The sequence below is a fragment of the Ictalurus punctatus genome, chromosome 23 (genome assembly GCF_001660625.3).
Source record: "Ictalurus punctatus breed USDA103 chromosome 23, Coco_2.0, whole genome shotgun sequence".
Lineage (NCBI taxonomy): Eukaryota > Metazoa > Chordata > Actinopteri > Siluriformes > Ictaluridae > Ictalurus > Ictalurus punctatus.
The window spans coordinates 8467501-8480000 of NC_030438.2; the positions used below are offsets into that span (position 1 = coordinate 8467501).

A 12500-nucleotide genomic window follows, 5' to 3' on the forward strand; every position below is an offset into this window, starting at 1 on the left:
ATTTTTCCCATGTATCATAATTTATTTAATAATTTTTGTGTATTTTGATGGAAAAATAATAATAAGAAAAGAAAAAAAGAGAAGCATTTTCTCAAATTTCACACTGACTGTTGTTACAGTTACCCTTCTATTAAGGGGTGCCAAGACTTTTTTTGGTAACCACCTATACTGTATGCGTATTATAATTACCGTACAGTAAATTCTGTGTTTTTCTGTTACAGTTCCACATCAGATGAACATCTTCGCTGGGATACTGAAGGTAAATTTATCCATCATTCTTTTTAATTCAAGCCCTTTTTTGACTTTTTTTAAAAAAAAAAAACTCTTTATGTCAGAAACATATTACAACTTAACGACGGCTTTTATGCATTGAAATGATTTATAATGAGAGGGACGTTACGTCTCTCCGTGGCCGTCCGTCACTCTGGTGGCCGTGTTGGAAACATATTAAACTCCTCTGTGATTGATGTCGTGACATTTCAGATGTCTGACAGGTGAACGTTAACGTGAAGAAAAACAGACGTCAAATTTCTCTTTGTGAAACTTTCGCATGACCTTCATGCTATTAAACTGGCCTTAGTATTAGGAAATGTTCCTACAGGCGTAATTAACGGCAATTAAGAACAATTGTACCTGTTAATGACGCGCCTTCCTCTCGTTTCATCAGCAGTCGTGTTTCATTTCTCTCGGTTTCAGCACTCAGCTTGGTGCCGGTATTTTCTCTGATATAGGCACCACGGATTAGGAATTAATCTTGTTTGGTGGAAAAGGGATTTTATACAAACGTATCAACCTTAAGAGCTCGCTTAACCCCGTTTGTTTCACAGTCTTTTCGATTTGACGATTCGACTCACATGTCAACCTGCCCGTGGAAATTCTGAGCAAAGGAACAAAACTACTTTTAAAAAGTTCAATACTTTGAGCTAGCTAAATTTGCCTAGATAACCGCTCTGAGTCTTCTCCTATAATGCTTGATGAGGGTGGAGAATACATGGCCAGGGTTCCGAGACCGTTCCTCCATACAGAATCTCTCCAGATCCTTCACATTTCGAGGTCCATGCTGGTGGACTCACAGGTTTTCTATGGGGTTCAGGTCAGGGGACTGGGATGGCCAAGGCAGGACCTGGATTTTGTGGTCAGTAAACCATTTTTGTGTTGATTTTGATGTATGTTTTGGATCATTGTCCTGCTGGAAGATCCAACCACGGCCCGTTTGAAGCTTTCTGGCAGAAGCAGTCAGGTTTTCATTTAATATCTGTTGATGTTTGATAGAGTCCATGATGCCATGTATCCTAACAAAATGTCCAGGTCCTCTGTCAGAAAAACAGCCCCAAAACATTAAAGATCCACCTCCATATTTAACCGTGAGCATCAGGTACTTTTCCATATGGCCACCTCTCTGTGTGCGCCAAAACCACCTCTGGTGTTTATTGCTAAAAAGCTCTATTTTGGTTTCATCTATAGAACCCGGTCCCATTTGAAGTTCCAGTAGTGTCTGGCAAACTGAAGACGCTCGAGTTTGTTTTTGGATGAGAGTAGAGGCTTTTTCTTGAAACCCTTCCAATCAGCTTGTGGTGATGTCGGTGACTTCGGATTCTAGTTTTGGACACTTTCTGACCCCAAGACACGACTAACATCTGCAATTCTCCAGCTGTGATCCTTGGAGATTTTTTATCCACTCGAACCGTCCTCTTCACAGTGTGTAGAGACGATATAAACACACGTCCAATTCCAGGTTGATTCATAACATCTCCAGTTGAGTGGGACTTCTTAATAATTGCCCTGATGGTGGAAATGGGCATTTTCAATGCTTGTGCTATTTTCTTATAGACACTTCCCATTGTGTGAAGCTCAACAACCTTTTGCCGCACATCACAGCTATATTCCTCGCTCTTACCCATTATGATGAACGACTAATTGAATTTGGTCTATGGAAGTCATGGTCGAACACTTTCCTGTTCCTAGTCACCCAGGTGTACTAAAGAATGTAAACCATCAATGAGAAAATATTTCAGGTATATTTTTCTCATATGAATTCATAGAGGTGCAAATAATTGTTGCTCACCTACATATAGCGTCCATAACGGTGATAATTTGCTGTGTGTTTGAAATGGGAATCAATACATGAGGTTTTAAGATTTGTCTGCGTTGTCCTCAAGACATTAAACGTCAACATGTGCAAATGGACTCATTGATCCTTAGCTTATCTCTGCTGTGAGATATTTAGTTAGCCAGCGTCAGTGCAAATGTCATCTAGAACTGTTCCATTAATATCGCTGAGTTTCAGCAAAGCGTCGGAGAATAATCCAGGTTTGAAAAGACACAAATGTTCAGTACAATAAAAAAATAAATAAAAAACTGTACAAGTGTCTCTAAATTTGATAAAACAGTGCTCATATTGGCTGTTAAAAGCTAAGTAAAGCTGGAATCGATACTATTGTTTAAATATTGGCCATGACAACGCTACTAGACTCATTTAGCGTGTTGATTCTAAACGAAGTGCTTTAGCTAGCTACATTCATTAGCATGGATCGAGTTGAGAGCAGGTTTTGTTTCGCTTCTTGTTCAGCTGCTACACATTTTTGTCTCCGCTGATCGTCGATGACTGATGACTGATTGTCAAGAACAGCGTATTGTTATTTCAGAGCGGTCCTAGCTAACCTAGCACTGCGTGTGTGGGCATTTTTCTCACCTAGCTTTTCCGACGTTTGCTGTATGGCGTAGTTCCCCCAGATTCATCGTGAAATACGTCCACAGCTCTGACATTACGTGTTGTGTGTTTGTTAATGTGACGGCGTACGCCAGGATTACGTCGTGGAGATTCACGCAGTTTTTGTGAGGAAATGAACACGGAATCGAGCTGCAGATTTTATCAAGTACGGGCTCTTACTGGGAGATTCGAATGGATGCTTTATCAACACAAAGCCACTATTTATCCCATCAGCGACAGACAGTCAGGCTTTTCCTGAAAGGATTTTTTTATAATGGAATCAAATCCTTTTATTTACTTGCAAAAAAAAAAGCACAAAGGGATTTAAATCACTTTAAACGATATATTTGTTATAAAAAGGCCATTACAAAACTATAAAGATGTAAAATGACATGTCCAAGTAGCCTAAGAGGTTCTGGAATAAAAGTCGTTTAAAAAAAAAAAAGCCTAGAAATGAAGCTGATGATACCCGTACACACACACACACACACACACACACACACACACACATGTACACTGGTGATCATGTGATCAGGGCGGTGTTCAGGCTCGGGGCGACTCACACAAATCTCATGTAAATCTTATGTAAATCTCGTGTAGTTTCATCGGCTTTCAACTGACAAAAGTTCTAAGGTGGCTGAAGTTTTGCAGACACGAAGCCGTTTTATTCCCACTGTTCCCACTTCAGCATGAGATTTTCAGGATTCTGGTGAGATCGCGATCCTCAATCTGTCGTCTCTCTCCTGCCACACAGATGGACAGGAAGACATCGAGGACGAGCTGAACACCGGCCTGGAGCTTGTGGACTCGTGCATCAGATCCCTGCAGGAGTCGGGAATTCTCGACCATCAGGAATACAGCACGAGTGAACGTGAGTAACTTCAATTCTCTCACAAACTCACAAAGCTAAAAGGTCCTTCCGGGGAAAAGGTTCGTACAGAAAACATTCCGAGGAAGCGAAAAATCCTGAACCTGGAAGGCTTGGTTTGCGTTCGCCGTATAGCGTTCGTCTTCCTGGTCAGAAACCGTTACTACAGTAGATTTAGCGACGTCGTCAGCGGGCGTGGCGAATGATACGTTTCAGGGATATAACGTTTGTGATTATAAAACGTGAAGCGCGTCACAGTCAGCGAGATGTGAATGTAGCTTGTTCGGGATCTGTTTCCGTTAGCGGCGCGAAAATAAACAGAACTTTTGACCTCAACTTTTGTGCCAGGAACGTCACGTACTGGATATTAATGATCTTGTTTATAGAACTGTTGTGTAAAAGCAATATCGCACGAGCAGGAGTTCAAACCCCAAATCCAACCCTCGAAGCTACACCACTTATGTGTTTTCTCATTTCTCTTCAGCGTTCTCATGATTCCTGTCATGTGTGTAGCATCTGATCAATTCCCATCACAGCAAGACTGAGAGAGAGAGAGAGAGAGAGAGACAGACAGACAGACAGAGAGAGAGAGAGAGACACACACACACACACAGAGGCAGACAGAGATAGGGAGAGAGCGCGAGAGATAGACTGAGAGACAGAGAGAGACAGAGAGACAGACAGAGAGAGAGACAGAGAGACACACACACACACAGAGGCAGACAGAGATAGGGAGAGAGCGCGAGAGATAGACTGAGAGACAGAGAGAGAGAGACAGACAGAGAGAGAGACAAAGAGAGAGAGAGAGACAGACAAAGAGAGAGATACAAAGAGAGTGAGAGACAAAGAGAGAGCGAGAGAGAGAGCGAGAGACAGAGCGAGACAGAGCGAGACAGAGTGAGACAGAGAGAGACAGCCAGAGAGCATGAGAGAGGGAGAGAGAGACAGAGAGAGAGAGAGACAGACAGAGAGAGAGATACAAAGAGAGTGAGAGACAAAGAGAGAGCGAGAGACAGAGCGAGACAGAGTGAGACAGAGAGAGACAGAGTGAGACAGAGTGAGACACAGAGAGAGCATGAGAGAGGGAGACAGAGAAAGAGAGACAGAGAGAGAGAGAGCACGAGAGAGAGAGAGATTTCTAAATTTCACTCCGATGCACCCCCTGTGATAATTACATATGAACAGTACTCATGGTTAATGGATTTCCCATGAGCTAATGGATGTACGTGTGAATTATAACGCCAGAACGTTGAGGTGGTCTCCAGGTCTACAGGTACAGAAATATACACTCCTTCGTTGAAAAAAAAAAGACGTACTTTAACGCCATTTACAGCTTTCAATTTCAGGGGAGGTAAGTAGGGCGTTCAGTGCTATTACCCACAATGCTGTGAGCATGAAATGCGTACGCCATTTTCTGCCTCCAGAAAAGTCAAGAGGGAGTAATTAAATTATATTTAGAAAATTGCCTTGATTTGTGCTGCTTTCTTTTTTCCTGCTGTTCGAGAGCCAATCTTCTGAAAATGGAGGCGTGAGAATTATAGCCAAGCCCAGAGGGTCCAGTAAAAGCGTACAGTTCCATTTTAGTGGCGTCTCTCGGTGCATTTCGGCCTCTTCAACAAAGCCAAATTCACGCTCGTAACTCCAGAATGTAAAGACTGAAAGAGCTCCGAGTGCGTCACACGCAGAAGGTAAAGCGGGGAAGAGTTCTCAGGCCAAGACACTGCTGATCAGAATGACTTATAAGACTGAAGCGGAACTGACTGGGTGGTGTTTGGACCCTTCTAGGATGAACGATGTTAGAACGCCATGACAACAGATAAGTGTTTATAATGCTACTTAAATCCTACTTTCTCACCACTGACACAAAGCTACATAAACATTTATAAAGGCAACTTATTCCAGCTGGCTTCAGACATCATAAAGATGGATTTGGTCAAGTTTGATGTCTGTAATGTTGCTATAACACCGGAGTCACGTTGACATGAGGGTCGTGACCTCCAGGCTGAGGTTCGAGCAGCATGAACACTGACTTCAGAGCTCTGACTTTCATTTGTTCCTCTTACATAATAATACCTCATAGAGAACATGTACATAACTCTTTACCCAGTCATTACTGCGTCATTCTAGAGAGATAGATAGATAGATAGACAGGCAGGTAGACGGATAGATAGATAGTTTGATAGATAGATAGATAGATAGATAGATAGATAGATAGATAGACTGGCAGGCAGACAGACAGGTGAATAGATAGGCAGGCAGGCTGACAGACAGACCGATAGATGGATAGATAGACAGGCAGACAGACCGATAGATGGATAGATAGACAGACAGGCAGACAGACAGACAGATAGATAGATAGATAGACTGGCAGGCAGACAGACAGGTGGATAGATAGGCAGGCAGGCAGACAGACAGACAGATAGATGGATAGACAGACAGACAGACAGACAGACAGATAGACAGACAGACAGACAGATAGATAGATAGATAGATAGATAGATAGATAGATAGATAGATAGATAGGTCTGGCTTATTTTCTATTTTTAAAATGTTCACAATGCATTTTATTTATTGGAACTTCTGATGTGTTAAATGTTGCTACTACTTCAAAGATAAACAAACAAACAAACAAACAAATAAACAGATTGTTAAAATACTTGTGTTTCATAATTTTGCATGCATGGGTAGCACATTTTCTTCACTTGCTTTTCATCATGATTTTGTCTTTGAGTCATTCCATGAAAGAATTTGTGTCGACATTTTGAACGTTTTAACTCCAAAATAGCAATAATACATTTTTTTCTCTTTTTTTTGAGCACCCTAATTGCTAAATTCTGCACTAAAAATGAAGTTTAAAAAAAACGTATTCAAGGCTGTATATGGAGGGAAATAAACAGTTCCGGCTTTGGAGAGAAGATGATGAAAGTATCTTTAATCCCAGTACGCCGATAATTTTAGGGAATTGACAGCGTTAGTGGTGTGTGTTCCAGAACGTTCCAAAAGAAGCATGAAGCATTTTTTCAGGTAGTAAATATATGTTCGCTTGTGTGTGGAGACGTTTGTTATTTTGTGCTCAGGGCAGCGTGGCACTCAATAATTCATCCGTTAGAGGAAAATCAAAATGAAAAAGCTATTGCCTTTGTGCACACGTCTAATGCAGAGGAGCTTTTGTAGCTTGACTGACACGCAGCCAAACGTCGCTCCTCGCACGTGTCTTACAGCTTTATTCTTCCTCACGCATCAGCAGGCCACACATGCCGAGGAGTAGAGAGTAATATCCAGGATTTTCTGAACACTGTAGGAAATCTCTCTCTGCATTAAGAGTGTAAAGAGAGCCAAAAAAATCATTTAAAAAATAATTTCCCCCATAAAATATGCAAGCGTTTTGGTTGAGGAGATACTCAGATCTTTGTCCTGACATGTAGAATATATTTATGGCATCTTTTACCTCCGTAAAGGTTCATTAAAGTGAATAATGTTTTTGTAAAGCATCAATTTTGGTGCCACTACTGTAGGTATTCATAGGGTTATAATTTAATATGTTTTTTTTTTTAAAATCAATAAAGCATGATACTGAAGAATACCGTTTCTACGCTCAAGTTCAAGCCGAAGTGGTGAGATCACTTATTTCAGGGAAAATAAAATCCCTAACCACCTTGAGAAAATGAACAGTAGAAGGTTTCTCATGAATCCTCCTTTAACAGTACGTTCGCCTCACACCTCCAGGGTCGGGGGTTCGACTCCCACCGACCCCAAAATTAAATACACCCACAGTGCTAAATTCCCCAAAAATAAAAACAAATTCTCTTCCTGACTGTATAAATACTCCCAAAACTCAAAAGGATTATAACAGAAACAAAGTCATAATAAGCAAATGGAGAACTCAGACCGAAACATATTTGGGTCAACGAGGAAGTATCGTGATTAGTCATTAGCGCAAATCCATTATAAGATATGGAGAACTCAAAAAAAAAAAAAAAAAAACCACTTTGATATACTGGAACGCAAGGACATGGATTTAATGCTATTAAACACACCAGGAGATGTCGCGTAACGAACAGGTGAACACAATCAGGTAACGAAACAATGACAGGACTCAACGAAACAATGACAGCAACAAAGGCATGTGGTGTAATAAACACAAGCACATGGAGAACTCAAACCGAAACTGTGACATGCTTTGTGAGGAGGAATTCGTGACAATAAGGGTCATGGAAACGCTGGGTGTGAGGAGTGAACGCACCCTGGATGGGACACCAGATCATCGCAAGGCAATAATAATAACAATAATAATAATATATGTGTGAAATCTGGTGTTGGGAATCTCTTTGTGAGTTAAAAATGAATGACAGCAGAGCAATTAAATATCCAGTGCACCAATCGGTGACATGTTGGTGTGTTTATACCAATTAGACAATAATATATTCTGTTTATAAAATGGAAAACAAAACAAAACAAATGTATTTGTCCATCTGATGGCTTTTACATGAATGTAAGGAGAAGGAAAGGATTGAACAGCGAATCAGTTTCATTATCTCTCATTATCTCTGTGTCTGGCTAATAAAAGAGCCACAGATTAGCGTGATGGACGTCTCTCATACCATGCTGCCCTTTTCTCCTGAAGGAAAAGATCTGATAGAGGCTTCAGTTTGTCTGAGAGAGAGTGAGCGTGATCGAGAGTGACAGAGAGTGAGAGTGAGCGAGAGTGATTGAGAGTGACAGAGAGTGAAAGTGATTGAGAGTGAGAGTGAGTGAGGGTGTTCGAGAGTGACAGAGAGTGAGAGTGATCGAGTGTGAGCGAGTGTAAGTGAGAGCAAGTGTGAGCGAGAGTGAGCGAGTGTAAGTGAGAGCGAGTGTGAGCGAGAGTGAGCGAGACTGATCGAGAGTGAGCGAGTGTAAGTGAGAGCGAGTGTGAGAGTGATCAAGACTGAGCGAGTGTGAGCTAGTGTGAGAGTGATCGAGACTGAGCGAGTGTGAGAGTGATCGAGACTGATCGAGAGTGAGCGAGTGTGAGAGTGATCGAGACTGAGCGAGTGTGAGCGAGTGTGAGAGTGATCGAGACTGATCGAGAGTGAGCGAGTGTGAGAGTGATCGAGACTGATCGAGTGTGAGCGAGTGTGAGAGTGATCGAGACTGATCGAGACTGAGCGAGTGTGAGAGTGATCGAGACTGATCGAGAGTGAGCGAGTGTGAGAGTGATCGAGACTGAGCGAGTGTGAGCGAGTGTGAGAGTGATCGAGACTGAGCGAGTGTGAGCGAGAGTGAGTACGAGTGATCAAACATGCTGGCGTCATCGATTCTGACATAAATTAAAGGTAAAGTTCTGGCGGTTCACATAACCTCATACAGCATGGGTTTTTGGGGTCCGTACCGGCTTGCCCTTTGGACTTCACCCCCCTCCTTTTTTTATTCTCGCCTTCCAGGCTCTCGTTGCCATCTTTAACTCTCTCTCTCTCTCTCTCTCTCTCTCTCTCTCTTCTCTCTCTCTCTCACTACTTTCCTCCTCCTCTCCTGATAAATTATGCATGCTGGTTCTGCCTGCCTGTGGCTTGCATCGCTGCCTTGCTGAATCTCTCTCTCTCTCTCTCTCTCTCTCTCTCTCTCTCTCTCTGGTGGTGCACACAGGTCCCAGTCTGCTCTCTCAGAGCTCGCTGCAGCTCGGCTCGAACTCCTCCGGATATCACAGCTGCCAGGCGCCGGCTCCGAACGACGCCCAGGCTTCGGCATCTCCTCAGCTGCAGCAGCCCGTAGGAGCCGTGCACAACTACAACCAGGTCAGTTCTTCCTTCTTTCTTTCTTTTTCTTCCCTTTGCTTCTTAGTTGCATCCTTATCTCATCACCTCTCCTATGCTACCTCTCTCTCTCTCTCTCTCTCTGTCTCTCTCTCTCTCTATGAGGCTTTCCTCTATCCTCAGGCTGGAGTGGTAGCACGGCTGGGAAATCAGTGGCTCAATAACCAACCGCTTCCTTCCCGCTCACATTTCCACATTTTATACCGCTGTAAAAATCACTGGCGCTAAATTTTAAGACGCTTTTAGGATTGTTACTATCATCACATGAGATCCCCCCCAAAAATCTCTACAACAGACTGAGATAACGAGTGCTCTCCATGTCAGACGATCCTCTCCCGATAGACATGCGATATATATCTCAGTAATCAAGACATCACATTTATTTATGTGCAACTTTATAGATATTTGACAGCGTGTTCAGTTACTGATTCTCAACTCTTCTTTCTTAACTTCTTCATTTAAAATTCCTTTCAGAGTGTTATGTTCAATTCAATTCAATTTGATTTGTATAGCGCTTTTTACAATAGACATTGTCTCAAAGCAGCTTTACAGTAATATCAACATGGTATACAGATATTAAAGGTGCGAATTTATCCCAACTGAGCAAGCCACCGAGTGGCGACGGTGGCAAGGAAAAACTCCCTAAGATGTTTTAAGAGGAAGAAACCTTGAGAGGAACCCGACTCAGAAGGGAACCCATCCTCATCTGGGTAACAACAGTTAGTGTGAAAAAGTTCATTATGGATTTATATGAAGTCTGTATGGCGTTAGGAGCAGCCGTAGTCCCAGCAGTCTGGAATTAAAGAAGATTTGAGCTCCATCCAGAGGCAGAAAGGATCTGGATCTCTAGTATCTCCATAAATTCGTGTGGGGCTCGGCGAAAGGAGAGAGGGAGAAAGTAGAACAGAATCTAGTCAGGGTAGGCTTGAGTAAACAAATACGTTTTAAGCTTAGACTTAAACACTGAGACTGTGTCTGAGTCCCGAACACTAATAGGAAGACTGTTCCATAACAGTGGGGCTCTATAAGAGAAAGCTCTTCCCCCTGCTGTAGCCTTCACTATTCGAGGTACCGTCAGATAGCCTGCATCTTTTGATCTAAGTAGGCGTGGCGGATCATAGAAAACCAAAAGGTCGCTTAGATATTGTGGCGCGAGACCATTTAGTGCTTTATAGGTTAATAAGAGTATTTTATAATTAATGCGAGATTATGTTGTAATGCTCTTGTTGCTGTCCGAGACTCGCCGAACTAAATTTCGTTGTATTGTATACAATGACAGTAACGTACCTTATCGACAGTTCCTACCTACCTTACCTAGATAAACGCGGCTTAAAGAAAAGTACTGCGTTCTGTTTACGCCATGGATTATAGTGAAGTAATCAGGAGACAGTTCTGTCTGTTAGCTGGTTCTGTTTATGGGTCTCTATCGCCGCGAGCGTGTTTCTAGCTGTTCTGTGCGTGTTCAGTCCTCCTATTGGTGGATTTTAGATGAGCGAGAGTTTAATAAGAAGTTTCTCCCTTTTTTTTTTTTTTTTTTTGGTCAGCTGACGGCTAAATCAAGCACGGACCTCAACTCACGACCAAAACGTTTACGCTGTAAAGGGTCTGCGTATGTCGATTCGTTCATTTTTTATTTTTATGAGGCCAGCTGTATGCCTCTGACTCTCGGCTAGCTTTAGATGCGGTTTATGAAATGATTAACGAGAAGAGGCGTGTCCTCCACGACAATATCAGAGACGATTATTATCATTATCGTGATCATCTACTTGAACATATTCACAGCACAGTTTAAATCCCTCCGAGTGCTGCATTCATGTTTTCTTTTGTGTCTGTGCCATTTCGTTGAGATTCTAATTATGTCTCCACCCCTGTCTCGTCATCGGTGCTTTACCTGATTGTGTGCACCTGTTTCGTGACAGTTTGTGATTAGTCATGCCATTATAAGTCTGAGCTTTGCTTTCTTGCTAAGTGTTTTTGTCTTTCGTGTTATTGTTTACGGTTATGGATTACCCCTCTTCTCGACACGTCTGTAGTCATTTCAGAACACGCTCCAAAGCCGTACTTAAAGCTAGCTAAGAGTCTTAGTCTTCTGGCTTCGACCTGCTGTAACGATGCACAGCTCTCTTATTTTTGGAGATTTCCGAGAAGGAAAATATATTTTTTTTCATCTGCTCTTTCTGATAATGAAAACAAAATCATCAAAAATTATTTTTCATTTTGAAAAAAAAAAAAAAAGGAACGATCGCGACATACTAGGATCGTAAATCCGGCTGTAGTTCTTTTAGAGTTTGTCATGTTTCGAGGAATTAATTGCACTCCTGCTGATGAGCCTCTAATTATAAGGAAGCCTGCAGTGCCATGAAGTTCCTTAAGCTGCGTTTCCTTAATAAACGAGCGGGAGCATCGTGTCCCTGCTCGCGCTGTTCATTGAAAAATACACCGTATCCTTTTACACACAAACGGTTCGTCCGGCCATCTCCTTATTTTTGTCGCATGCATATGAGAAAGACATGGAGGAAGCTGATGTACACTCTCTTGCTCCATCCCTCCATCCCTCTCTCCCTCCCTCGTTCCCTCACTCGCTCTCAGGGTGTGAACGAATATGCCGGGTATCTCTATTGTGGCTCGGAGCAGTACTTCTAATGAAAGATGCCGGCCATCGTTTCTCCTCGTGTTGTGTTTGTGTCTGTGAGTGTGAGTGTGTGTGTGTGTGTGAGAGAGACAGAGAGAGAGAGAGAGAGAGAGAGGCTGATATTGCCGTACAAAGGAAGGCATTCATTTCCTGTGGCACTTCCCTCATTTTAAATAGAGAGAATTTTTCAGTAAATAATAATAAATGAAAAAAAAGATGAAAGGAAAAGTTTACTTCAGGGAATTTTATTATTCGATTGGATAATATTAATATTCCGGCTACACTGTCTCACTCTCTTGCTCTCTCTGATTAGCTGTCTGTCTGTCTGTCTGTCTCTCTCTCTCGCTCTCTCTCTGTCTCTGTGCACAATGTGCAAAGGAAAGGACCCTTCAGACTGCACGTTTAAATCTAGAACCTCAAACAGGTCTTCATTCTAAAAGAGTTCTTCATAGAACATTCAGAGGTTCCCTTCAAAATGTCAAAGTACAGAACTTTTTA

At 42.2% G+C, this 12500-nt stretch overlaps 1 protein-coding gene across 5 annotated transcripts in view; it reads left to right on the plus strand.

Annotated features, from left to right (window-relative positions):
- ctnnd2a (catenin (cadherin-associated protein), delta 2a) overlaps positions 1-12500 on the plus strand; it is a 293452-nt gene that overhangs the window by 142350 nt on the left and 138602 nt on the right. For 4 of the 5 annotated variants that reach the window (XR_008393326.1, XR_008393327.1, XM_017453313.3 and 1 more), the window contains exons 5-7: positions 222-259; positions 3465-3581; positions 9204-9352. Coding sequence is in view for 2 of the 5 variants with exons in the window: in XM_017453313.3 (XP_017308802.1) it covers positions 222-259; positions 3465-3581; positions 9204-9352 (304 nt within the window). In the remaining 3 variants the exon portion in view is untranslated. Of the gene's footprint in view, positions 1-221; positions 260-3464; positions 3582-9203; positions 9353-12500 lie in introns of those variants that run through there. The other variant, XM_053674991.1, reaches the window with a different exon arrangement.